The 27,983-nt window shown below is 41.3% G+C and overlaps 1 protein-coding gene across 2 annotated transcripts in view; it reads left to right on the forward strand.

The window, feature by feature from the left end:
* Positions 1–27,983, forward strand: part of scube1 (signal peptide, CUB domain, EGF-like 1) — a 108,782-nt gene that overhangs the window by 27,679 nt on the left and 53,120 nt on the right. Inside the window, exons 5-7 of one of the 2 annotated variants that reach the window (XM_017698897.2) lie at positions 14,643–14,768; positions 17,899–18,015; positions 22,799–22,888. In XM_017698897.2, coding sequence (XP_017554386.1) covers positions 14,643–14,768; positions 17,899–18,015; positions 22,799–22,888 — 333 coding nt within the window. The remainder of the gene's footprint in view (positions 1–14,642; positions 14,769–17,898; positions 18,016–22,798; positions 22,889–27,983) is intronic. The other variant, XM_017698898.2, reaches the window with a different exon arrangement.

Consider the following 27,983-nt stretch of genomic DNA (forward strand, 5'->3'; position numbering starts at 1 on the left):
TCTATCTATCTGTCTGTCTGTCTGTCTGTCTGTCTATCTATCTATCTATCTATCTAATCCCTGTTAGCCTTCAGTTGCAGTTGTTTTCTTCATCACATCTATCCTATCGCTGGAGGTTAGGGAACCAGCCCTATGAGCAGAAGGTCGCCAGTTCGATCCCCTGAGCTTAGTGTTCATGTATGTGGGTGTTTCACTGCCTGGATGGGTAAAATGGTCCAGTTCCCCTGTGTGCAAACACAGTTAATATGCAAACACAGGCCAATGGTTCTAATCCAATGGCTTAGTCCTTCTTTTCTCTGTATGATTTTTTCTGAAAGTGTTCTCAGGTAGGCTCTCTACTCGCTGTCTGGATCACTCTTTAGTTGATGCCGTTACAAACCAGGCTTCTTTTCCACATGGCCCATAGCTGCAGTGTTTACACTGGTCTTCTGGAACATTGGCAGTCCTGGGGTTCTAACTCAGGGCTCTTGATGGGAAAACAAAACTCAAGCTGCACTCCCATTCTCTGTCTTACTCACTCGGATCCATATTCATAGCTCCTTTAGCCACATGTGCCCCACCCCCGCCGCCTTTACCTACTGAGACATGAGAGCAGAGTTGTCTATGATGAATAGGTTAGGGTGTTCGTCTTAAGCTGACTTGATCCAGTGATGTAATCCGTGGCATTTATCATGCTCCCGCCTCACTGTGCATCTACAACCATGGCTTATGTGCTTTGCGTGAATCTGTTCTGACAAGGTTCTTCTGCGTGGCTTAAATTTCAGACCTAAATTAAATATGAATAAATGAAAATCACTGAGTTTTCTGCTCGCCATGGAGTTGCAATCGGATCTGGAACATTTGAAGGGCTTGTAAATATCGCATTAGATGTTGCCACATGTTGTGAAAATAATATCCTTGTAAATTCTTCTCTCAGCTCAGCCCCAGAAATCTTGGCAATTGTTGACCGGCTGTAAATTGGGAATTTGGGTTTTTTCACCATGCTGACAACCAGTCTGCAGCTCACACAAGCAGGAATGCCAGGAAGCACCAACAGCATCTACGCTGGAGGGGAGGTGGCTTGGTAAGAATGATGCTGGAAAACTCAAGGTGTTAAAACCCCCTCAGAGAAGAAAGTCAGATCGTTCGAGTAGTTTGAGTTTAGTGTCACCTCAGGAGGGTCTTTCTTCAGCTAATGCTACCTGCCATTTAACTTGCATTAGTAAGTGTGTCTTAACGTGTGTTTAGGTCTTGTCCATTCAAAGTGACTTATATGCCTACATTTCTACACTCCTCTGTGCTCTTTCCTTCTCTCTCTCTCATGCTCTCTCTATTGCTCTCTCTCTCTCTCTCTCTCTCTCTCTCTCTATTGCTCTCTCTCTATTTCTCTCTCTCTCTTGTGCTCTCTCTATTGCTCTCTCTCTATTTCTCTCTCTCTATTGCTCTCTCTCTATTTCTCTCTCTCTATTGCTCTCGCTCTTTCTCTCTCTCTCTATTGTGCTCTCTCTCTATTGCCCTCTCTCTTTCTCTCTATTGTTCTCTCTCTCTCTCTCTCTCTCTCTCTCTCTCTCTCTATTTCTCTCTCTCTCTATTGTGCCCTCTCTCTATTGCTCTCTCTCTCTCTCTCTCTCTCTCTCTATTTCTCTCTCTCTCTCTCTCTCTCTCTCTCTCTCTCTCTCTATTTCTCTCTCTCTCTATTTCTCTCTCTCTCTCTCTCTATTTCTCTCTCTCTCTCTCTCTATTGTGCCCTCTCTCTATTGCTCTCTCTCTATTTCTCTCACTCTCTCTCTCTCTCTCTCTCTCTCTCTATTGCTCTCTCTCTCTCTCTCTCTCTCTATTTCTCTCTCTCTCTCTCTCTCTCTCTCTCTCTCTATTGTGCCCTCTCTCTATTGCTCTCTCTCTATTTCTCTCTCTCTCTCTCTCTCTCTCTATTTCTCTCTCTCTCTCTCTCTATTTCTCTCTCTCTCTCGCTGCCCATCTCTCTCTTTTCCTCTGATGGGTAAAATCATTAATGCGTGGGTTTACTCCGGCGCCGCCGCTGCTGCTGTTCAGACGGTGGTGGAGCAGTGCAGGCTGATGATTTATGAGCACAAGAGTGGAAATGTAGAACCTGCATGACTGCGCACACAAACACCTTTAAGCCCACACACCTTTTATTAGGAATATATGCACAAATCCCTCTCAGAGTGATTATTAAACCCGTCATCTGATTTAGGGAATATTTATATGTACATGTTTTTATAGACACATAGAGGACATTAAAAATGAGATATTAGGGTGGCACTTTATTTTGAGTGGTTCTTTTAAATGAAACAAACACTCAGCGTCCAGGGTGAGGGTTAGGATTAGGATCATGGCCATGGTGATGGTTAGGATTAGGTTTTGGGTTGAGGTTAAATTTAGGGTTAGGATTAGGTTCCAGGGTGAGGGTTAGGATTAGGTTTTGGGTTGAGATTAAGGTTAAGGTTAGGATTAAGACCAGGGTGAGGGTTGGGATTAAGATCATGGCCAAGGTGATGGTTAGGATTAGGTTTTGGGTTGAGGTTAAATTTAGGGTTAGGATTAGGTTCCAGGGTGAGGGTTAGGATTAGATTTTGGGTTGAGGTTAAGGCTAGGGTTAGGATTAGGCCCAGGGTGAGGGTTAGGTGTTTGGTAAGGTTGGTAAGGTTAGGTTCTGCGTAATGTAAGGAACGTATCAGCAGAACATCTACAAGATATTTACTTCAGTGTATTCCGATGCTTCACCGATATGTCGCTGATGTGTTACTGATAATCTGTTAAGAGTTTATTAATCATCTACAAAGGACCACTCCAAAGAAAGTGTCACCAATTTCACGTCTCTAACATGCACAATATGAAAGCATCCAAAACCGGATTATCATAGGCTGTTGTATGATTCCCAAATTTGAGCGAGGCTGTTTTCTGTTAGGGTTCGTGGATGTTTCCAGTGTTTACTTACAAGGTTCAGTTTAGTTCTTCTATGTCCTGATTTGGTCAGTCACGAAACTGTCTCTCCATCTCTCTCCCTGCTCCTCCTCTCGTGCTGTCTCACTGTCTTGTTCTCTGACCCTTGTAGGAGGACAGGAGGGGAAGGATGGAGGGATGAAGAGAGGGAAAAACAAACAACAGGACAAACATAGTTGAGTGCAGTGATAGGAGCCCAGTGGATTTATTTGGAGTTTGTGGGGAAGCAGAGTAAAGCCACTCTTTACACACACATGCACACACATGCACAATGCTGATTGAAATGTACTTTTATATAAACAGAGTCTGTGTATATCCTTAATGTTCCCAGGGAAAGAAGAAGGCAGTGTGTTTGTGTGTGTATGTTTTAGGCATGTGTCGGTATAAAGATTTAATAACACAACAGTTGCCTAAGCTTTATTGTGGTTTACTACATTGTCCTGATAATATATGAAAACGCTCAATTTAAACATCTGTGTAGTTTTGTGAATTCCATTCTGTAATAGCAGTAATAAGATAAGATAGGATAGACTTTTATTATCCCGCTGGGGGAAATTTGCATTGTTACAGCAGAATACACAGTAAGCAGATAAACAGCAGTAAGTAGACAAAGATGTGCATCATACAAAATACTAAATATAAGTGATACTATAGAAATAAATAAATAAACAAGGCGTCTGTTGGCAGAAAAATCTAAAAAATAAAACTAGAATTAATAAACGATACAAATTTACAGTTGTACACATGCAGTTGTATGGAAATTGCACATTTCTGAGCAGGTAATGACTGGATATTGCACAGAACTTGCGTATGTATTGCACTTGTGCCAATCTATCAGCAGCAGATATTGCACATTAATTAGAGGTAGGATAAGATACAGGTCTATGTGGTGTGTTCGTGATAGAGTGCACTATGATAGAGTGATGTGTGAGTCCAGTGTTTTGGTGGTTATACATTCAGGGATGAAATCATGCATTACTGTGCAGACATCAGTGACGACCCTGTCCTTTATTCAGACCAGGTTCAGACCAACAATAGGTGGACTGGTGTGACGTCACAGTCATGGAATGAGTCCACCAGAGAGTCTGAACTGACGGGATGCAGGAGAAATATTGGTTCTTTCAGTATTCTACTTTTATACATCCTTTAATTCTAACTTTCCAATCTTAAAGCCAACCTCTGTTACTCCCAATCACTTAGGTCACCAATGTTCACACAAGCAACTACCCAAACACACCTAAGCTGCCTTGCACTTTCTCATGCATATTTCCTAAGAAGATATTTCTTAGGAAATCGGATACATAGTTCATATAACTGGATTGTCCACTTGAATAAGGAAGGGAAGGTCTATGGAAAATGAGTTAAACAAACAGGAGTTTCCAAATTGAAATTTATTGAACTTCTAATAACACATTTACAGAATGTAAAACACAGATTATTGTTCTGTTGGCTTATAATTAGAATCAAACTATAAAACTATAAAAGCAACTGGGTTGCTAACTTTATTACGTAAAAACCAAAATATTATTGGGGAGTTGACCACCGAAACTGCCCCCATCAGATAAACAGCACTTAAAGCTTTCGTCTTTGAGAGAGAGGAGAAAATCAAGCTGCTTCAGAGCTGAAAACATCCACAGGGGTTTCTGTCCATCCTTCCACTGTGAGAAGACCACTCAGCGCTGTGGGTCTGAAAGGTTGTGCGGCTGCCAAGAAGAACCTCACGGAGAGAAGGAAATTGGTTTTACGAACTGAGAAGTGTACATTTGTAATCAGGATTATGTGAATCAAGAGCTTTTTTCCTGACACTGAAAGATGAATAACTTGTTAGTATAGCTGATTTTGCAGAAACCAGAAAGTGCCAGCTAGCTTTTTCGACCAAATTAAACTGAAAAATCTTCAGTTCTTCTTCTAAGGCCACTCTCCCAAAACACATGAATGTGCACGGCCATATACACACATGTTACACACATATACACACTCATGTTACATAGAAGATAAACATAGCTAGAGAGCTTAGACTTACAGCTTAGCTAACATTAGCGTTGGACTAAAACATAATGTAGGTACATAAGTAGTTAACTATGGCTATGCCTTTCAGGAAAATAACCCCCCCCCCATAAACAAAGCAAACCAGATAATTACCTGTCCAACAGAAAAATAGCAACGTTGCTTTCCAGGCCTTTCAACTTTCACCATCATTGGAAAGACACATCGATGCTCACTCTGGTTTGATCTCTTGCTTTGTTCAACCTCTTTTTGTTTGAAGCCTTTTCTACTTCTCTCTTTCTTTTCTTCTTTTTGTTTAGCAGTGCAAGCTGTTGGTGGAATCTGTGTTCATATCTCTGCCACTCATGGAAGTTTTGCTCGCTACTTTTCATTGTGTGTGTGTGTGTGTTTGTGTGTGTGTGTGTGTGTGTGTGTGTGTGTGTGTGTAGAGCCGTATGATGGACTCTGCACATGCAAAACTGAATATGCATGCAAACTGAGCGCATGTGGGCAGGCCAGGAGATAGGTAGGTAGACAGACATTTGGTAGACATTTGGTCCGAATCAAATGATTGGATGAGGCTTTTAAAGTCCTGTCGCCTCCACAGATAAAATCTTTTTTTTTCGGAGCATTTCATTTAATAATTGCTATGGGGATGCAAAGAGTATTTCAAGATAGATTAAAAAATGCTTTTAAAACAGATCACCTGCTCGACCTTTAATGGCTGTCTGGACTGGAAATTAAATTAAAGAAAGTATCTTCTCTGACTTGATGTTTACTCACCTTGCACCTGTGTAAATGTGATGTGACAATAAATGTGATTTGATTTGATTTGATGTTAAGTCGCATAAGTATTATGCAGGTGACAATGCGGTGGTGCATGTCACGTCCAGTGGATAAACCGAGACACTAAAAACACTATAAACCATAACATATGTTAATAGCTGTGGAATATGCATGAGTTTATAAACACAGGGCAGTGCTGTATACAATATGTATGGATGTAAATATTGAGGTAAACCATACTATCAAATACCGACACATGTCCAGTGTGTATGTCTGTCTTGCTATGCTTAATTAGGCCGCTGGTGACTTCTTCACTGAAACAGAACACGTCAGACACACTCAAACGTCCACATTGTGTCCACTGCAAACATCCTGGTATGGCTCTGGAATCCTGACACTCAGGGCAGAGTTCATGTGTGGTAGCGTTTGGAGGTTGGGCTGTGTGTGTGTGTGTGTGTGTGTGTCATGAGAGAGAAATTGTATCCAGGGATATCTAAGCCAGTCAGACTGATCATGTCCTCCTAGTATGTCAATAGTCCACAAGAGCTGTTGGTGTACGTGTGTGTGTGTTAGTTACTACTGTCCCTTTATCCTAACACGATGGATGAGGTCTTACTGAGTAACATTTCGTCAACCTTGTGACGTAGGGGAAAAACAGCTTTTTTGGGATCTTTTGGTCGGAAAGGGTAGGCGGTAGAACCTGGACTAAACATAACGAGGGACAGCAGAGGTGTTGAAAGTGATTGGCCACTAGAACTTTTACCTGTCTTCCTCCATTTATAAATACTGTGTTCAAATATTAGCTCTATGGGTGAAAAACTGCTGCTGTGGCCACTACACTGCTTCTGTCTGTCCTTTGCTCAGGATAAACAAAACTGGTCTCTTTTTTCATTCTGGGTTAAAATATTTTTAGAAGTGTGCGCAAGTGTGTGTTGGTGTGGGGGCACATGGCTTAACTTTGGCAGGTATTCGGAGTGTGGCAAAGGTAAGGTTCAGGGTTGATTTAGGCCCAATCCCGTTTCCTCCCCTCACTCCTACCACTTAGCTCTTAGCCCTCCGTTTTGTGTGCTCACGTCTAGGGATATGGTGTCCCGATTTTTGTTGAGTTAGAGGGGTAGGGGGGAAGTGTTGGGGCTACATGGCCTACATGGCTTTTCAGAGACTCACTCCAAACAGAGTGTTATGAGAAAAAGTTTAGCATGCTAAAGTCTTGGTAGTTAGCTAAATTAATTACCTGTTCCATCTTAAATTAGTCCAGCAGCTCTGACGCCTGAAGTGCTAGAATGTAACTGCTGCACCATTTAAGGTGGAACAGGAAAAGTTCGAACAAGACGTTGGTGAACAGCCAACTTCAGCTTCATATCACCAAAAAATTAGGGGTGGGTGATAATAACCATTGTATTATTTAACTAAAGTCCTTATTGTAACTAAAGCCCAGCAGTGAGGAGCTGAACATTGCCCTCCTCTGCTGTCACTGCAGACAGACAGGGTCACGCTAACAGCCTGTTAATGAAGTGATGCTCTTCTTCATTTGAGGGTCCCATTTCACAGGGGAAGATTTCAGTCACTACCCATTGCAAGTGAGTTCTAAGGGGCAAAGTGACACTCAAAAATAGGGGGTAGGGGTGAAAATAAGAAATGGGATTGGGCCTTAGTCTCATAAGTCTCTTCATAAAGTGCCATGCCTCTTTCTCTTTCACTTGCTGTTTCTCTGTGACACACTTTCCCGTTTCCGCTATCTGTCTCTTGTTCTCTTCATTAAAGTACGAGCAGCTGGCTTGTGTCTGAAAATTGCATGACTGTGTGTGAGAGAGAAATAGAGAGAGAGAGAGAGAGAGAGAGAGAGAGAGAGAGCAAGACAGAGAGAGAGACAGAGAGAGAGAGAGTGCAAAAGGGTGAGAGAGTCCACATTAAAGTCACATTGCCTCTGTAAACTCCCAGCCTGAGAGACACAGCAAAGGCAAAGACACACACACACACACACACACACACACACACACACACCCACACACAGATGCACACTCACCCTCATTTGTCCACTTATGTTGACATCCCAAAGGTTGAGCGGGCTAGTTATGGAAAGTGCAGAGGAAGTCCGTATGAATGTCGACTTTGAGGTTTTTGTGTCTGTTTGTGCGACCATTTGTGTGAATCTGTGCATGTGTGTGTGTGTGTGTGTGTGTGTGCGTGTGTGTGCCTGAGAGAGAGAGCTTAATATAGCCAGAGAGGGAGAGAGAAAGTTTGTGTTTAAAGAAGAGATTGGGGAGGGTTATTGGAAAAGACGGTTTTCAGTTGAAGGACATCAATGGCGGCTGCTGAAAAAAGAGCCTCATTGAAATTCATGGCTTAGTACCTATAGCATTGTGTGTTTAGAGAGAGAGAGAGAGGCTGACAGATTTCAATTAAAATGGCATTTACAAAAGGATGGATGGGAAAAAGGAGGTCTTTTGTGTGGATGTGTGCGCGCGCGTGTGTGGGTGTGTGTTTTACATTCATGCACTATGCTCACTTGTTACATAAAGACAGAATAGCTCGTTTTATTTTCCTACTTTCATCAATTATTCCATTAATTGTTACATTTTTTTTCATCACTGTGTTTAAAAAGTGAGCCAATACAGCAATATTTATCTGCCTCATCGAAGCTATGATTGATGATATGCCCATTATCCCTCACACTACCGGTCGTTTGTGTTTTATAAGTGTTTACCGCTAACGTTTTTCCCCTCACAACTACTTTGATCTGCTTCTAAATCGGCCCCACTCATTTAAAGACCACAGCAATTTGCAGAGGTCTCTTTGTAATTGCCCACGTTATGTCGCCACGTTTTGTCCTGTTCTGTCCATCTGTGGAGATTCAGATGGCACAGGCCTCTTTGATGGGCGCGGAGAAAAGCCGCTGTAAGCCTGGGTCTAATTCTTGTGTAGTTTGTTATACATGAGGCTTTGAAAGAAGCTTCCGTTTTATATTGCGCTTTAAGCCTTTTAAATGACTGATTCGAAAAACTTCTTTTAAGTAGTGGCTTTATGGGCAACTGCACATACGAACATGCACTCACATGACACTCAAGCCCCATTTACACGCAGGCATATGTGCATCTGGCGCTCAGGTCTGGTGCTCATGAACGAGTGTTCTGTCTCTTCAGTTCAGCTCAATAACGCAGCCGACGGAGGAGATGATTGTTTGAGTTGAAGGGGAAAATGACGCCGTCTTTTCCGCTCTCTGGCGCTGGAATAACACTGCTGTGATATGCTTGGAGCGGGACAGTGGGGCTGCACTTCTTATCTCGAGCTCCCCTTCTTTTCAGCACCCCTGAACTCTCTGACATCTGCAGTCAAAACATACGCCAAACTTCACCTCACACACAGATTAACTTTCCTCGCTCCCTCTGCTTCCTCCTCCCGATCACTCTTCCTCAGTGCTCTCTCATTCCAACTGCTCATACCTCCAGAGGTGAAGTGCAAGTCTCAGGGCTTCACACTCAAGTCACGAGTCAAGGTAGTCGAGTCTCATTTCAAGTCCAGAGTCAGTACAGGCGAGTCTCAAATCGAGTCCCAAGTCCTAATCTTCGAGTCCTAAACAAGTCAGTATGCATTCTTCAGCTAATTTAAGGCCATAACACTAGTCAGTGGTAACAGTACCTAGGCCCTTTAATGACAGTATGTTAGAGTGTGTATGGCTGTATATTAATTTTTTTATTATTATTGTTTTTCCAACTTTTTTAATATTATTATTCTTCCAACTAAAGTACAAAATCCATGGTACACAGATAACCATGAAAGGGAATCTGTACACACAAAGAGTAGTGCACTACATATAAAAAGAATGTTAAAAGTACTACTGAACTTAATTAAAAAATAAGTAAATAAATATACACTCACCGGCCACTTTATTAGGTTCAGTTGCTTGTTGACACAAATAGCTAATCAGCCAATCACACGGCCGCAACTCAATGCATTTAGACATGTAGAGGTGGTCAAGACAACTTGCTAAAGTGCAGACCGAGCATCAGAACGGGGAAGAAAGGGGATTTAAGGGACTTTGAATGTGGCATGATTGTTGGTGCCATGGCTGGTCTGAGTATTTCAGAAACTGCTGATCTACTGGGATTTTCATGCACAACCATCTCTAGGGTTTACAGAGAACGGTCAGAAAAAGAGGAAATATCCAGTGAGCGGTCAGTTGTGTGGATATAAATGCCTTGTTGATGTGAGAGGTCAGAGAAGTATGGGCAGACTGGTTCCAGATGATAGAAAGGCAACAGGAACTCAAATAAATAAACAAAATCTCTGAGGAACGTTTCCAACACCTTGTTGAAAGTGTGCCACAAAGATTTAAGGCAGTTCTGAAGGCAAAAGGGAGTTACTAGCAAGGTGAACCTAATAAAGTGGCCAGTGAGTGTATAGATAGATAGATAGATAGATAGATAGATAGATAGATAGATAGATAGATAGATAGCAAATAGTGCAAAAAGAGACTGTGCAAGTATGCAATAAATAGACATAGTGCAACATTACAGTATATAGAATAAATTACTATTATAGATATGCAAAAAAATAGATTATAGGTGTGTAGATATATACATGAACATGTTGGAGATGTACACTGTATTGAATAACTGTTGCGATGTGTTATTTACATGGCAGTAGAATGGTAAATTTGTGCAGTGGTAATAATGATGAATAAAACAACAGCTCTGATTGGTGAGTGTAGTATGAAAGGCATACTATATATATGTATGTATGTATAGTTTTACACAGTGTGTCCAATGTTCCCAAAATCATCAAAAATGATATATATTATATTGTATATATTTTGATGATTTTTGGGAACATTGGACACATAGGATTAAAGTAAAAAGTCGCACAGTGCTAAAACCAGCTCAGCCGATTAAAAACAACCGATAGTTTGAATTGAGTTCAGACGACAACAGACACCAAAACGTCCAAGCTGTACACAGTTTACAGAAAAGACAGCAAAATAATGGTGAATGTATGAGTTTTCAAATTTTCTGTTCCACCTTAAAGGGTGCAGGAGTAACATTCAGGTGCCCATCTGCTGCACAATTTAAGGTGGAACGACCAATTCCAAAACAAAGCCGGTGAATAAAATGTCAGCTTCAGCCTGGTGAGAGAGCTGTGCCTATTGTTTAGCTGCCATGAGGAAAATGGTCAGTTTGCCTGGTGAGCTTCTTCAGTAAGTTAACGAGGGCACATTGATGCTTTTGACACCTCACACCAGCTTACGGAGGTGACATAATAAAATATTTTCAGAAATGTGAAGGGTGCACTCACTTCTGTGAAATCTGTATAATATATATATATATATATATATATATATATATATATATATGTGAGATAAAACAACCCCAAATCTAATTCACACTTTACACTATGTAAAGATCTAATCTAATATGATCTCCGTTCTTGCTTCAATAGCCACTTTCCTTACGAACAAAATGGCAACATGAAAGAGCTACCTAAGGGAGGTGAAGGGGTGAAGACAGAGAGAGGTACTTGTCTGTCTGTAATGGGCGTCCTGGTCATCCTAAAGCTCTCGCGACAGACAGACAATAAGCTGAGAATGTGTGTGCATAAAAGCAGGTTTCTGTGGTAACGCGGCGGTGTCCTGCATCCCTGTTCTAGGAGCTGAGGCTCTTCAGAAGCACAGCTCTCAGGATGTCAGGGGGGTGGCTGCTTTTCTTATGGGCAGTGGTGAGGATGCCTTGATGTGCCTAATTATCATGCCTTCACCCTTCAGAGGGCCATTAAACACTTAGCAGACAAAGAGAACTGCCCTGCTTCACCCCATCAGTGTGTGTGTGTGTGTGTGTGTGTGTGTGTGTGTGTGCGCAGTGCTGTGTAAAACTATTGTACGCAGTCCTGTACAATAAGAGTGACAGAACACGACGTTCACTCCACCGACACTCCTAAGCCTGCCAGATCATTTTATAATCACCTTATTTATAAAGGCCAGATGGCCTCACTACTGCAGAACCAACATGATTTACAAGCCAGATCAAGATTTGATCGAACTTTAACCAGGTGACGTGAACTGGCGCTGGTAGTGCTCCACGAGTCCAAACTAAGCGCACAGTTTCACGAGCAGATTTATTTTAAGGAGTGAACATGAGGCTAAAATGTCATCGTGGCCCTCTGCGTAAACTGCAGAGAAGTTAAATAAACTGTGAGGAGAGGGGAACGGCGCTCCGCTCTGCTGAATCACCAAACACAGCCACGATCCTCCGTCTCTGTCTAGTGCACGAGGAGGACTCAACAAAAGACAAATTGACCAAGGGAGGTTTCGCCTTCGAGCCCCACACATGTCCGATTCCAGCTGGCCTGTTCCATTAACACATGTGCCATCCTCACTGGGCTTTAAATGAGTCAGACTCTTTATGACGGCAAGGGGAAAAGAGTCGGAAGTGGTGTGTAACAGAGGAGGAGAAGAGGAGGTGAGAAGGGGAGGTTATCAGATGTGTGGACTCGAGTCATATGACTTGGACTCGAGTCTGACTCGTGTCACAAATTTGATGACTTTAGACTCAACTTGCGAAAATCAAGAAAGAGAACTGAGACTCGACTTTGACTTCAACACTAGTGACTCAGACTCGGACTCGGACTTGAGGGTCACGACTCGGGGAGACTCGAGATCTAAAGTGGAAGACACGTGGATTCTGACTACCGATTGGACCCAGTCCAATACACAGTCATGTTTCATGATGAATTGAACAAAAATTGAAGGAAAGAAATTATTCCACTGACATCAAAAGTAAAGAAGTTTTTTTTTTTCTTTTAATGTGAAGTTGCCATTTTGGAGATGCAAGGGTTCGCAATATATCGTCGTTGTCCAGAGAAAAACAAGTATCTCCAAAATAGTAACAGAGGGCAAAAACACTCTTACCTTTCAATACAAGTTAATGTAAAAAGATTTTATTCCAAGTGGCTTTGCAGCATTTCTATTGGTCCAATAATCATGAAATTTTCACACAATTTTAAATGATGTGGAAAAGTAAAAACAAATGAAAATGGATATACTTGGCAACCGTTTATTTAAAGTCATTGCTGCTCAAGAGGGTCACAATAGTTACTGAAAGCTGAGGTTCACATACTTTTGCCAACAGACATTTAATGCTGGATCACTTTGTTTAATACATGAATGATCAATCGAATATGTTATTTGTTTCATTGGGTTTATTGTTTTATCTATTGTTATGAGTTAAATGAAGATCAGATCATATTTTAGGTCCGATTTATTTATTTTTATTTGTTGATGTTTGTGTGCATGTGTTGCTCCTGTTGGAAGAAAACCTCCTGTTTAGAAAAAGGCAACAAAGATAAAAACATTCTTATAATGGAAGTTAATGTAAAATATTTTTTTCCAAGTAATTTTGGACTGTTTCTGATGCCGCACTCATCAAGAGATATTTGCATGATATGAAGAGTAGCTGGTGTTTAAAAATGATTTTAAAAAAAAGACAAAAATTGAGATTTTACAACTGTTTATTGCTGCTAATACTGTATTCTGAAGTGCTGCATATTTCTATCTCAGTAACTGTTGTGCTCACATATGTTATAATCTGGCTGTGTATACCTACACATAGCATCATAGCATGTTAAATATCTCTACACTACGTCATGCTCAGAAATGAGTGCTGTGCGATGTACAGCACTGTGTGAAAGTTTTAGGCACCCAAGACACATTTTCAAAATCTATTTGTTTGTGCAGTTTGTGTTTATTTGCTGAGAAAGGTGTTAATATTTGAATAAACTGAATTTATAGAATATTAATTAATAATGAATATATATATATATATATATATATATATATATATATATATATATATATATATATATATATATATATATGTATATATATATAGTAAATAGTGATTTTCTGGATGTTAGTGTGTGTGTTTACCCATTTCCAAGCCTCTCCTCGAGGAAGTCCAGTATTATATGTAGTTAAAAAGCAGCTCCTGGTTTGACCAATCAGTGCTTCAGTAAATTGAGCTCATCACTTGTAGGTAGTTTGACCAGAGGAGGATGGGTCCCCCCTGGTGAGCCTGGTTCCTCCCAAGGTTTCTTCCTCAGTTCTGAGGGAGTTTTTCCTTGCCACTGTTGCCCCCGGCTTGCCCACTGGGGGGTTTCTGTACATTCTGTACATTCTTACAGTCCTGTTGAAACTTTGTCTTTTCTGAAATTCTGTAAAGCTGCTTTGTGACAACATCCGTTGTAAAAAGCGCTATACAAATAAATTTGATTTGATTTGATTTGATGATGTAATTGATGATATTAACGAGTCTCTGCGGCGGCTGTGAAGGTGTCAAGGAGAAATATGAACCCAAGAAATTCTTGTTATATTTCATTGTTTTTATGTTTATTTGAATTATGAATATGACTTTATTCTAATGTATATTGGGATAAAGTCACTGCTGAGGTCAACTGTTTAAAAATTTGCTTAGATGCCTGAAACTTTCGCACAGCACTGTATGTGTAGCTTTTTATGAGTGGTTTGATTCTCTGCTTATTGCCTGTGAATTTTAATAGGCCCACATTGTAGAAGTGATGGTAACCTTAAATGAGAAGGGAGGTGAGTACAGAGGGAAGGAGCTTTCTGAGAAGTAAAAATAGAGAAGAAAGGAGAGAAGGGGGACAAGCGGGTAGGCAGACACAAAAGGTTGGGAGTATTTGGACTTGTTGTTCGGGGAGGGTTTTTTTGTCAGGGTCCGCGGGTCAGTGGTAATGTCAGTGTTCTTTCTGTGTGTATAAAGGGCCCTGTGGCAGAAACATTAAGCTAATTTACACCTCTCATAAAAATCACACGTCCATCTCCAGGAGCCTGCCGGAGGATTGTTTGTAGTGGAGAGCGTGCACGTCTTTCAGCTGTAAATTAACATCCCCCTCTTTCTCTCCCTCTATTCCTGTAGACGGGATGAACTGCATGAATAAGGATCATGGCTGCGCTCACATCTGCAGGGAGACTCCTAAAGGTGGTGTGTCGTGTGAGTGCAGGCCGGGGTTCGAACTGGCGGAGAACCAGCAGGACTGCAGATGTACGTACCGCTCAGTTTGACCACTTCACCAGCAAGACTATCACATCTAACGGTCTAGAAATCTGCCTTTCTGTATTTATTGAGTCTTTTCCAAGGCCTGGCCAAATGCTGCCCTTCTTAACAAAGAGTTTTTTGATCAAGCTGGTGTGTTAGGAGGAAAAGAGGGTCTAGTAAAGTAAAAAACGTATCTTGACAAGTAAAATGATCTTAAATCTAGCTGATGTAGCCAATATTTCTCCTGTTGAGATTGTTATAAGCTTTTTTTAAGGTTATTTAGCTTATTTCCGAACATTTTTGATCAGTTTTAAGTCACTTTATTAAGTAAAATTTTCTCACTATATTGGCATAATTTAGCTTTTTTTAAAGAAATGTGCTTAAAACAAGCTAAATTATCTGCCAGTATAGTGAGATACATTTACATAAAAAGGTCAAAAGTGTCTATAAAGAAAATAAGATACATAATCTTATAATAAGTGCAAAACCATCTCAAAATACGAAATTTTAGATATATCGATTAGAATTAAGATAATTTCACACTTGACAAGGTCAATTTTTAACGTAAACCTGTTGAAGGAAATTACTTTAATTACATTATGCTGGTGGAAAATGTGGTACTTTTATTCCAAAATTGACTGATATTGTAATTATTTTCTTGTTTTACTGCACTGTGAGTGGTCTTTGGCCACAAGTCCGTCCAGTCAGAGTATCAAAGCATCTTTTAGACCACCCAAGTCAGGTGTGCAGTTGAATGATCTGAATTTCTTTGCTGTCCTCACATCTATTAAAATCGCATTGGAAACCTGTGCAGATGTTCTAGCTTTAGCACATATATGGCAAATAGTTGCTTTGCTTTGCTTATTGGATTTTTGGAGGTTTGTCTACTTCATCCAAAACAGTAATTTTCCCTTTTCCAGAGCAAATTAAGTCTACGTTCACATTACCAGGTTGAAGTGGCACAAATCTGATTTTTTGCCGTAATGTGACTCAGATCTGGTGTTTTCAGGGCTGCGTGGGCACAAATCTGATCTTTTCAAATCCGACCTGAGCCGCTTTCGTATGCGGTCCTAGACTGGATACGTATCCATATATTTGTAGCTATGAGACCTGTAAACGATGTAAAAGAAACACATCTCACTTTTTTCACCTTCATCTCGCTCTAATGATGAAGCTGAGAGCTGAGCAGAGTTAATGATCTTCTCAGTGAAGCTCGTTCTGACCGTTAGTTTGTGCTGATGATGCAGTGATTCATTCACGTGATGTTGCTGAGTAGGATGTGCTCATGTGGGTCATTTCAGGACGCCGGTTCATTCACATTAGACCGATTTGAGTCACTGACCTAAACAAGCGTGAACCATCATGCCAGAGAGATAAGATTTAGGCAAAAAATCGGATGTGAGCAACGAGGCTTGTACTGCGAACGTAGCCAAAGTGATTTTTGGTAAGAAACCTAACATTATATTAAGATTTAAATCACTGGCAGCCAGTGCATAAAGATCTGTGCAATAAATTAGAGGAATATACAAAAATTCTGCCCATAACATCAAAGGAAAGTAAGAATTTAAACGAATATAACTTTTTTCTGATTGGTCAGTCAGGTGTTTTTACCCTAAGAGAGAAACGTGATTAGGGTAAGAAGCAAAGTGAAACAGATTATGGAGCAGTGGCCCTTCCATGACTGCTTGAACTCCCACCTGAACCGATCCACTAGACAGCAGTCTGGGGGGAGAGAGAGAATCAGCTTTTTATTAGTTACACTTAGTTTGGCAACACACCATGTTCCACAGAAGTTCCAGGAGTGAAATATTGTGAAACATTTTAACATCCTTGAGTAAAGAGGAGCAGGGGTATATCCTATGTGTGCATGTGTGTGTGGATGTTTTGGGAAGCGTTCGGTGTTAGTTTATTTCTGTACAATTTATTCGACACATAAAACAAATTAATGTTTGAGTTGTGACAGTGCATACGGCAGTTTTATGAGCGGGTGTGCTATTGGTGGAAAAGCCATTCGGAAGACTGGAGGAGAGGAGGAGAACTCTCTCAGGGAGCTTTAGTCACACAGTCAGTGCTGTTCTCTAGCATTACAGACAAAAGCAAGCAAAGGGCCCGGATGTCGGAGTTTGCTATGCATATCACACACTCTTAACAAAAGATGGTTCTTCAGAGGTTCTATAGTAAAGAAAGTGGTTCTATAATGAACCGTTTGCATGAATAAAGGGTTCTTGAAATGGTTCTAAGCATGTCAAGCTTGTAGCAATAGAAGATGCTATATAGAACCCTTTTTAAAAACATACAACATAATCTCCATCAATTTGAAGAACCAGTTCATGATCCAAGAACCCTTTATTCATGCACATGGTTCTTTTAGTGTCCATGGTTCTATATAGAACCATGCTGTTTAGTAAAGAAAATGGTACCAAATAGAACCATGAGCACTAAAAGAATCATTTGCATGCTGAAAGGGTTCTTGCATGGTGAAATGGTTCTATATAGCAACGATGAGCTCTTCTACTGCAATAGAAGAACCCATTTTGATGCTATAAGGAACCCTTTTCCAAAAATGTGCTGTATAGAACTATATACATACACATTGTCCATCAATCTAAAGAACCATTTCATGATGCAAGAACCCTTTATTCATGCTAATGGTTCTTTTAATGTTCATGGTTCTATATAGAAAGCGCTCTTGCATGGTGAAATGGTTCTGTATAGCACCAAAAGGGTTCCTCTTTTGTTACGATGCCAAGCTTGTGGTAATAGAAAAACCCTTTTCAAAGAGGTTCTATACAGAACCATATAGAACACTTTCTCCATCAATCTGAAGAACCATTCCATGATGCAAGAACCCTTTATTCATGCAGATGGTTCTTTTAGTGTTCACAGTTCTATATAGAACCTTTTACTTCACTAAAGAACCCTTGAAATACATCTTTTTAAGAGTATACCTTAAATGAAATGATGTATTAATGTATACAGTATTACACATATAGACTTTATTTTATTTGTTGTGTCTTATAATCCACAGAATTCTATGAATCATATGCATATTTGAGGGAGAGAGAATGTGAGTCTGTGTAAGAGTGTGTGTGCATGTTTGCCTTAAGCCCCCCTCACAGTCGTTGTGCATTGCCAGTGACGTGTAACTATGGAAATGGCGGTTGCCAGCACACTTGTGAGGACACTGAAGTGGGACCAGTGTGCGGCTGTCACCAGAAATATGCCCTGCACTCCGACAGCAAGACCTGCATTGGTAAGTCTTGCACCCACACACACACACACATGCACACACAGACTGATTCCTAGTACTAGTACATAGCCTTGTCGTGTGTATCTCTGTGCAAGTCGGAGTCAGCAAGCACCACAAAACACACTCTTCCAAGCTCTGGGCTCATCATATTTACATGAGAGAGAGAGAGAGAGAGAGAGAGAGAGAGAGAGAGAGAGAGAGAGAGAGATGAGCCATAGCACAGTTATGAGCTCAGGACACTTTCAATAAACAGTGTAGGTCATAATGTCAGCATGAGTTTTTGTGGGTCAGTTGAAGCGTCCATATCATAGGCAGTCAGAGAGGCCTGCACTGAAGGAGTGTTGCGAATGAGTGGGGGGACGTAAGAGGGTCAGCCCCAGTAAGAGGCCTCGTAGCTGGGAACCAGGCACTTGTTTGGGAGACAAGCTTGCTTTCGCTGTTAGAAGCTAATGTAATAACCGAACAGCCCATTAGTTGTGGCACTGAGACCAGAGATGCGCTGCTAATTTAGTCATTCATCTTGTCGTTTTTTTCTCATGCCCTCTTTCAGTCGTCTGCGCTCTCACTCTCATACACACACACATATGTACATCTATTTAATATACACACATATTGCCTTACTACTGGAGGCTAGAGAAGGAAATGAGGATATTAATGTGGCCATTGCTCTCGCTTTCGCTCTGGCCTGAGGAGAATCAAGAGAGCTAGAAATATGGAAAGAAAGATGAAGTTTGGGTGTTAGGAAGAGGGTGTGTGTGTGTGTGTGTGTGTGTGTGTGTGTGCGCGCTGGGCTAGGGAAGATGTGCTGTGATGGAAACTTCATCACCGAAAGCCTTGAGCGCAAAACACATTCATCATCCTCATAATGGCGGAAAAGGCAGCCAGTTGGCGCGTGGAGTGCTGCCATGTTCACCGAAATGGGAAAACTTTATACGCCATGTGGGTACAGCCATATTTGTGGGCGACACCTCTAGGAAGAAGAGGAAAAGGGTGTTTTTCTGTGTGGGGGTCTCATTTTTTTCGGGAAAACAAACGGACTGCTGCAGGTAAGTTTAGATTTTTTTTTTTTAACGCTTATTTTTCTTAGCTAGTGTCTCCCTCCCGTGTTTGGCTTGGAGGGCAAATGCTTTTCAATTTCAAGTACTCCAGTGCCAGTAGAGAGGTTGAAGAATGTCTGTGAGCAGAACATGGGGCTTCTTTATTAACGAGGCCTGGCGTTAGTTGCTCCCTCTTGTCTGTACCGTCTCCTCATTGGACACCGAATTGCAAAATCCCAGGCCAACTGCAGCTCGATATGTCCATCCAAAGTCTCTTCCTGTCCCTGTGTGAGTCTTTACGCCCTGAGTTTAAACTTTTAAAGCAGTCATTTCTCAACGCTTGGGCTTTGCAAGTGTAAAAGGTTCCAGAGAGAAAGTGCTCATCTGTGTTTGCGAGAAGGATTACGCCTCTTCTGTTAGCAGCAGTCCTGCCTCTAAAATGGCTGACTTTTGAGTCGTTGCGCTGTGGACTGTCTGGAATAATTGCACTCAAAAGCTGGCAGACTTGTTTAGCTGGGCTCACACAGACCTGTGACTTAGCCCCAGTGCCCTGGGGTGTTTTTGGACACGTCTGCATTGTTGTGAAGGGTCATCAGTCATGTGGCGCTGGCCTCACAGGATCAACATGTTCGCAGGCAGGAAGCACTTTTAGTCACTACATGTTACATAGCCCTTAGCATGTATATAGCTCCACTGTGGGATCATACAAATCCCCATAGTCAGGCCAAAATGCTCTGTCAGTGATGACACCAGGGACTAGATTTAGGGTGCTAATCTGTACAGGAACAACCTTTATAGAGCTACCTTTGCCACATTTGCTCCATAGGAAGAGAGAATGGACAGTTTGGGATCAAATCTGGGACCAGTTCTGTTAATCTTTTGAATGATTTCTGTTTTACTGTTGATTTTTTATGAATTGTGTCCTTGATTCTAGCACAGTCAAACACACGAGAGCATCACAAACTCCTCCCAAATGCAATAAACTCCTGAACATGTGTGTGTCTCTGTGTGTTATCATTCCTGCTGATTACCCTACACTGGATTGGTGCCTCTGTCTGGCCATGCAGAGCCCAGTGGAGACTCTTCTGCTCTCCCTCGTCCTGCTGCCTGCTGTCCTACTCATCGCAATCTTATTTACAGCATCCGAGGAGTGAAGCAAACAGCCGCAGAGACCAGAAGAGGAGTGTAGAGACTGATCCCCCCTGCATCTCTTTCTCCCTCTTTCTCCCTCTCTCCCTCTATCTCTGTCTGTCTCTGTGGACCCTCGTTGTGGCCGTGTGCGTAGCTGTGCTGTGTGGGTCTAGTCTCTCCCGATGTGTAGTGCTTCTTTAGCTCTCCCTCCTGCTAGTGGCGTTTCTCACAGGCTTCTTTCTCCTCCTATTCCTCCTGCCTCTCTGGTGAAAGTTACTGATTGCCTGTCTTGTCTGCAATTTTAAGGGTGATTCAGACTGAAGGAAATGTAGGCATAAAGGAAAGTTAAAGAAAGTTTAAAAAAAAAGATGAGCATACATCTCAATTGCAGCCTGCATCAAAGTAGAGCCAACCCCCCCCACCCCCCCCCACCCCAAAACCCCAAAACAAAAAGTATTGTCCCCCCATCATACAAACTCCGCCCCTGTCGGCCACCTCTTAAAGCAGCCAGCCAATGGCCTGTCCTGATCTCTGACCTTTACAACAAGCATGTATCAATCCTGTCATATTGCGTCTTCCGTGGCTAAACGACACAAAAAAGCCCTCGACTCCACCTCCCACTCATCTGCCACTCCCTCTCTATGTAGACTGTTGTCATTCCAGTTGCATGTCCTCTATCTCTTCATATCGGTGCTGTCGAAAGAAAACCTCGCATCTCCAAACTGCCAACTTTACAGGACAAGGAAAAAACCTACTGTACTTTTAATGTAAGTCAATGGAGCCAGACATCTTTCTCAGTCATTTTGGGTCGTTTCTTTTGGTCCATTCATCATGAAATTTACACACGATGTAAAGGCTAACAGGTATTTTCAAATGATGCCAGAAACTGAAAAACGACAAAAATGGAGATACAAGGTTTTCTTCCGGCTGCAGCGATATATTTCACCCCCTCTGCTCCCTCCCTCCCTCCCCCTCCTCAGTCTAACCGGCTCATATGTCTGCTACCTCTCTTCGTTCTCTAACAACACAAGCTGTCATTTGCCTGCATGAATATTTGTGTAAATGTTTTCTGTCTCTTTTTGTTTTATCTCCCCCTCTGTATTGGTATAAACATTAACAGTAACCACTGAGCTCTTTACAGTAGTGCATCCGTTCCTTTATTCATTGTAGAGGTAGTGTTTTAATTATTATTTTGTCCTGTTTTTGGTTTCTGTTGTTTTGTGCTTTCCACAACCCCTGATTGGTGGTGTCCTTTGTAAGGACCTGTTAGAGATAAAAACCCAGTTCCTTATGGACAGTCTTGGAGCCATTGTATTCCTTTTTCTTTTCTGTGCCCACAGTCCTAGCCAAGACACACACCCACATGCACACACACCCAAACATTCATTAGTGCACACTCCACTTCCAGTCGGGTGAAGTGTCCTCCAAGCCATAACACACTACCGCTTATAATATGCAGTACAAGACTGGAGGCTGAACAGACTTTCAGGACCCAGCCCACAACGCACTGAAGTGAACCCAACCTTTGTTGTGTTGATGGGGCCATCTTATGAACTGACCCTTCCCCCACACCAGTGTTGTACCTGCATGCTTATTAACCATCTAAAGTAACTCACGCGAGCCTGGCCGTAGCCCGCCCTCTTTTGCTCGGAACCTAGTTTCCTGCATTGACTTGATTGTCAAAGCCAGTTGTGATGTGTTCCATAGACAAACAGGCAACCAGCGCTGCCCCCAGACTTCTGTCATCCATCTCTCCTCCTTCCCTCTGCATGCACTTCCACCCCAAACCCCAGGTTCCTCTCATGGCCCCCAACCATGAGACAGCATTTCTCTTTGTTTCTTCCATGCCATCTACCCCTCCTCTTTTCATCTTTCGCTCTGTTTAAGAGTCGTCCACCATGGTGTAGAAGTAATGTCTAATAGACTCCCTGACCATTCCTTTCATACTGTCCTCCTCTCTTGTCATCCTCCAGCCATGTAGTTCATCTTTGACATATGTATCATTCCCTCTCTTTCTTCCCGTCTCCTCCTCTACTTCTCCTCTCAGTCACTGCGGTAATTGAGTGGCCGTTTGATATGGAAGACTACAACGGCAGCAACATCAAGCGTCAATGTCAACATTTCCCTGAGATCCTGAGATCCCCTCCCTTCCACCCTAAGCCCCCAGGATAATTTATTAAACCTCCTGTATGTCCTCCCTACCTCCCTATCCTTGTTCGTGATAATTCTAAAGATTGATTTTTTTGGGAGAGTTTGATTTGATCCTCTTATTAATCTGTTTATTTTATTAACACTCTAACAGGGTTTATTGGCGCTTTTTCACAGCTTTTTTTGCTTCTTGGCTTTGGTTTGTGCTCAAACGCCAAGAGGGTCAGGCAGTCTGAGTCTGGGCGTCCGGGCCGGGTCGACTGTGAGCAGGTCAGCCTGTGACTAGTCAGTCTGTCCCGCTGCTCCGGGACAAACTGACAGGGGATCAGTCTAGCCTGCTCTTCAGAGGTCTGCGAGCCGGGTGTCTGAGGCCAGGCGGTCTGTGGCAGGGCTGTCTGTGCGGGGCGATGGACATTGGGCTTCTAATTAACCTACTGCTCCCTGTTTGTCCTCTGTCACTTGTGTTTTAGAGAAAGATGAGGCTGCAATTGAGAGCTCTGAGTTCAATACCACGTCAGTAGCTGATGTGGACAAGCGGGTGAAACGGCGTCTACTTATGGGTAACTCCTTTCTTCCTCTTTCTATGTGTTGCCATGGCGCTTGTGCTTATTTTCCCTCTACCCTTTATTTTCTTTCTGTCCTTTTATTTGTTTTGAGTTGCTCTCCTCCCCCCACCATCCTTGAAAGTTTCTGGTTGTTTCTGGTGTTTCTGTGTCTGACAAAGCGAGAGAATAGGTCCTCTAAACATGACAAGGTTCCTTCTGAACTTTCTCAAGCCTACTCCCAACCATTCTCTATTCCCTTTCATAGGACTAGTATTGAAGCTTTTTTTTTTTTTTTTCATTTAATCACTTCTGACAATTCTCATGCAATTCCCATTGCAGTATATGGATTTCCTAAAGAAGACAAAAGAACTTGAGGTACTGAAAAGACAGCTTTCTCATCACTTTTTGCAAAAATTGTGAAAAAAGTTATCCTAATTCTCGTGGTACTCAAGTACTTTCTTTCTTTAAGCTGTCTTTCATTTAGGGAGGTGTTTGATGAGACTTTCTCAGCCTTTTGGTTATACCTTAAAGGGGAATTCCGTACATTTTTCAACATTTCAGAATATTTCAGTCCTTGATATATAAATGGAGCCATTCTGAATAGTTTGATGCGAAATGAGTCACTATAGAGAAAATTGCAGATGCTGATTTCTTCTCAGTGGTGCTGATAGGAACCAGGGGAACCAGATGGCTGTGTGTCTAAGTTAAGTGATACTTTTTTAATCCCACAGCCAGGGAAATTCCACCTCCACATTTAACCCATCCGTGAAGTGAAACACCACATACACACTAGTGAATACACACACACTAGGGGCCAGTGAGCACACTTGCCCAGAGCGGTGGGCAGCCCTATCCACAGCGCAGGTGTCCCTATCCACAGCGCAGGTGTCCCTATCCACAGGGTTAGGTGTCTTGCTCAAGGATACCTCAGTCATGGACTGGCAGTGCTGGGGATTGAACCGTCAACCTTCTGGTCACAGGGCCAGTTCCCTGACCTTCAGCCCATGACTGCCCCCAATTGTGTCTACAACACAAATATAGACATTTTATTTACTATCTAAAACCACCAGTTTTTAAATGTAATCTTGATGATGATAAAATAGTGCTACGTCTTATTTTGAGGAATGGACTGAAATGAATGGATTAAAATACATTTTAAGCCAAAACCTAGTAACTATCATAAAACAGTGTGTCAGACATTAGGCAGCATATATCTAATCATTTCTTGTAATGCCTTTCTGTGAGGGGGCTTTCAGAGGCATTAAACTCTTCAGACGTCTGGTTCCTATCACAACCATTGTGAATAATTCTGACTCGGCAAGTTTCTGTAGAATTCAGGACCACTCGGAATGAGTTTGCTTACATCTCAAACGTTTAACTATGTAGATGATGTAATCTATATCTTCTTAGACATAAAGTATACGAAGTGATACTTCTTCATCTACTTCGTCGATACGTCTTAAAGCCAGTCATAGTTCCCAGTCATGCTCTATAGCTCTAGTTCGTTGGTCTTAGAACTAGTAAGGCCTCCTGGCATGCTGCATAACTCAGGCTAACTTGATCCTGCTGAAGAGATAACAGATAGTCAAAGGTCCAAAGTATTAACATTTTACATGAACATTTTCTTACAAACTACATGAATACCAGCACGGATAATATATAGGAAATAATAGATATATTAAGGCTGTGTTTACACAGCAGGTAAAAGTGGCCCAAATCTGATCTTTTTCTTCATATATGACACAGATGTGTTGTCTGTGTGTCAGTGCGAACAGCAAAAACACGCTGAATCTCACACTTTCAATTCTGATTTGAGACGGAACTGGTTGGAACTGTATGTGGCAATGTGACTCAGTCTGAACAGCCAGATCTAAATCCGTGCAACCTTTATGTCAATCCAGCTCCACAATCATCATCATTTTGTGCTGCTGAGACCTAATAAACATTTGGGCTGTTATTTCTGTACAAAAAAATGTGAAGATACTCATTGCAACCACAGCTGAACGCGGCTGTAGGGGATCAAGGCTGCAACATCAAACAGTTAAAAGTCTGAAAGCAAAGTTTAAAGAATCCGAAGACATGAACCAAAGAAGTGATCGTGGCCTTTTTACGGTGAGCTTAAACACATTCTGAGTCATGAGCTCAGCTGACAGTCAGTGAAGCTTCACGATAGCTCCTGTGATGATGGTGGAGATGAAGCTGAACCCTCTGGAAGCAACTAGCATTTGTTGGCAGTTATGATTGTTTACCTCTGATCATTTTGGGAGTGTGACCTGTTCAGACTAATGTCACATACAGGCTACATTTAAAAGATATTATGAACAGCCAACCAGAAAATCAGATTTGGTGAGAAAATCAGATTTGGGACACTTTTACCTGCTGTGGGACGAGAGCCTAACTGATGTTGTAATGTATAAAGGGCATGTAGGTGAGTTGCAGTGCTAGAGTTTGACTGTGTCTGGAGTGGTCTTAAGGCGAGGTGTCATAGTCGAAATGTATCCATGTTTCATATTCAGGTGATTCTAGTGTGCAGCATCTCCTTTTCAACTGTTACCACATAGTAAATACTGGGAATTCAACAGCCTGGCTGTTCATCATCAGTTCGTGGTTTAACCTTTTTATATCTCTATTCTCAAACTGTAGATTCTGTACTTTTACTGGATATTGGTGATCATGATAATGTAATTTTGTGTTTGTCATAAGTGGTTCGAAATAGAAAATTTGTCCATCAGGTAAAATCAGATTGTAGTAAATCAAATGAAAACGAATCAATTAGAACGTAATTTCATCAAACTGAGACAAACTGGATCAAAGCAAATGAAATTATATCAAATTTGATCTTTGCTGTCTTCTTCTAAGTGTGCTGCATCCAAGATACGTAGAACATTATGTAACAGGACGACTTCCTCTCTCTCTCTCTCTCTCTCTCTCTCTCTCTCTCTTACATACTTACTACCTTTCTTTCTTTCTTTCTTAATAATATTACCTTATGTGATTTTTTTTTCCCTGTAGGAGAGAGATGGACTGACCAGTAACCAACCTCGTCCTTACCAAACTTTCCACAGCATTCTTTACCTTTAGGCCCCAGAGAAACAGATCCTTTCTTTACCTCTTTATTTTTGTGTATAACTTTTTCCTTTAATATCAAAACAGGTATTTATTGAAGCCGGTGCAGAAGGGTGTTCTGGGAAAGCACCCTCTGTCCCCAGCCCTTACCTCTCTTTTCCGTCTGTAGTGGTCACTTTGTGTTTATTTTCCCTGCCTGCTCTAATATGTTTGTCATTTTCATGAATTTTAAGTGGCTATTAAAAACATGAAAGTTCTAGAGCTGAATGTTCCCAAAATATATTTCATGCTCAGTTGGAAAACCTTATTTGCAGTAAGTGACTGACTAAATTACCTCCAAGTTCAAAAAGCTGTTAGACTCTTAAAAAAGCTGGTTCTTCAAGGGTTCTTTAGGAACAGGAATGTTCCTGTTCTATATAGAACCATTGTGCTTAGATGGTTCTTTGTTTGATGAAATTGTTCTTCAGACGGATGGAGAATGTGTTTCTGTATAGCACCAAAAGGGTTCTTTTTTTGTTACAAGCTTGACATCATAACTGTAGCAGAACCCTTTTTGGTACTGCATAGAACTATTTTCAATAAGAGCCATATACTGCACATTCTCCGTCAATCTGAAGAACCATTTCACCATGCAACAAATCATTGAACTCCTTAAATGGCCAGGGTTTTATTATACACTTCTATAACCTAGTCAGTTTGCGTTGAAGCCCCTGTAGTTCCTGAATAATAAGCTTTAGATTGTAATACGCCTGGGAATTTTTATGGAATAAGCATGAAGTGGTTCTATATAGAAACAAAAACATTCCTTTTACTAAAGAACCCATGAAGAGCCATCTTTCTAGGAGTGTAGCTTAAGGAGCTTCTTTTAACTAAGGCAAAGGCTGAAATTTATTTAACCTAAATATTACTTTTTACTGTTATTTCAGAACCCTGTATGTCTAATATTATTATATTTAAAATACAGGTTGTTTTCTATAGATAGATAGATAGATAGATAGATAGATACTTTATTGATCCCAAAGGAAATTTATATATGCATGTATGTGTGTGTGTCTATATATATATATATATATATATATATATATATATATATATATATATATATATATATATTTTTTTTTTTTTTTTTTTTTTTTTTTTTTTTTTTCCCATATAATTGGAAATTGGAGTGGGCTGTTTCTTTTGGTCCATTCTTTATAAAATTTACACACAATAAAAGGGCAACAACTATTTTCAAATAACATCAAAAACTGAAAAATGTAAAAACTGGAGATACAAGGTTTTGTTCTGACTATATATATATATATATATATAAGTATTTGAACACCCTGCGACTTTGCAAGTTCTCCAACTTAGAAATCATGGAGGGGTCTGAAATTTTCATCTTAGGTGCATGTCCACTGTGAGAGACATAATCAAAAAAAAAATCCGGAAATCACAATGTATGATTTTAATAATTTATTCGTGTGTTACTGCTGCAAATAAGTATTGAACACCTGTCAATCAGCAAAAATTCTGGCCCTCAAAGACCTGTTAGTCCTCCTCTAAAAAGTCCACCTCCACTCCACTAATTATTCTAAATTAGAAGCACCTGTTTGAGGTTGTTAGCTGCATAAAGACACCTGTCCACCCCACACAATCAGTAAGACTCCAGCTACTAACATGGCTAAGACCAAAGAGCTGTCGCAACAACACCAGAGACAAAATTGTAGACCTCCACAAGGCTGGAAAGGGCTACGGGGCAATTGCCAAGCAGCTTGGTGAAAAAAGATCAACTGTTGGAGCATTTATTAAAAAATGGAAGAAGCTAAACATGACTGTCAATCTCCCTCGGACCGGGGCTCCATGCAAGATCTCACCTCGTGGCGTATCAATGATCCTAAGAAAGGTGAGGAATCAGCCCAGAACTACACGGGAGGAGCTGGTCAATGACCTAAAGAGAGCTGGCACCACTGTTTCCAAGGTTACTGTGGGTAATACACTAAGACGTCATAGTTTAAAGTCATGCATGGCATGGAAGGTTCCCCTGCTTAAATCAGCACAC

This window comes from Pygocentrus nattereri, chromosome 1, assembly GCF_015220715.1.
Source record: "Pygocentrus nattereri isolate fPygNat1 chromosome 1, fPygNat1.pri, whole genome shotgun sequence".
Classification (NCBI taxonomy): Eukaryota; Metazoa; Chordata; class Actinopteri; order Characiformes; family Serrasalmidae; genus Pygocentrus; species Pygocentrus nattereri.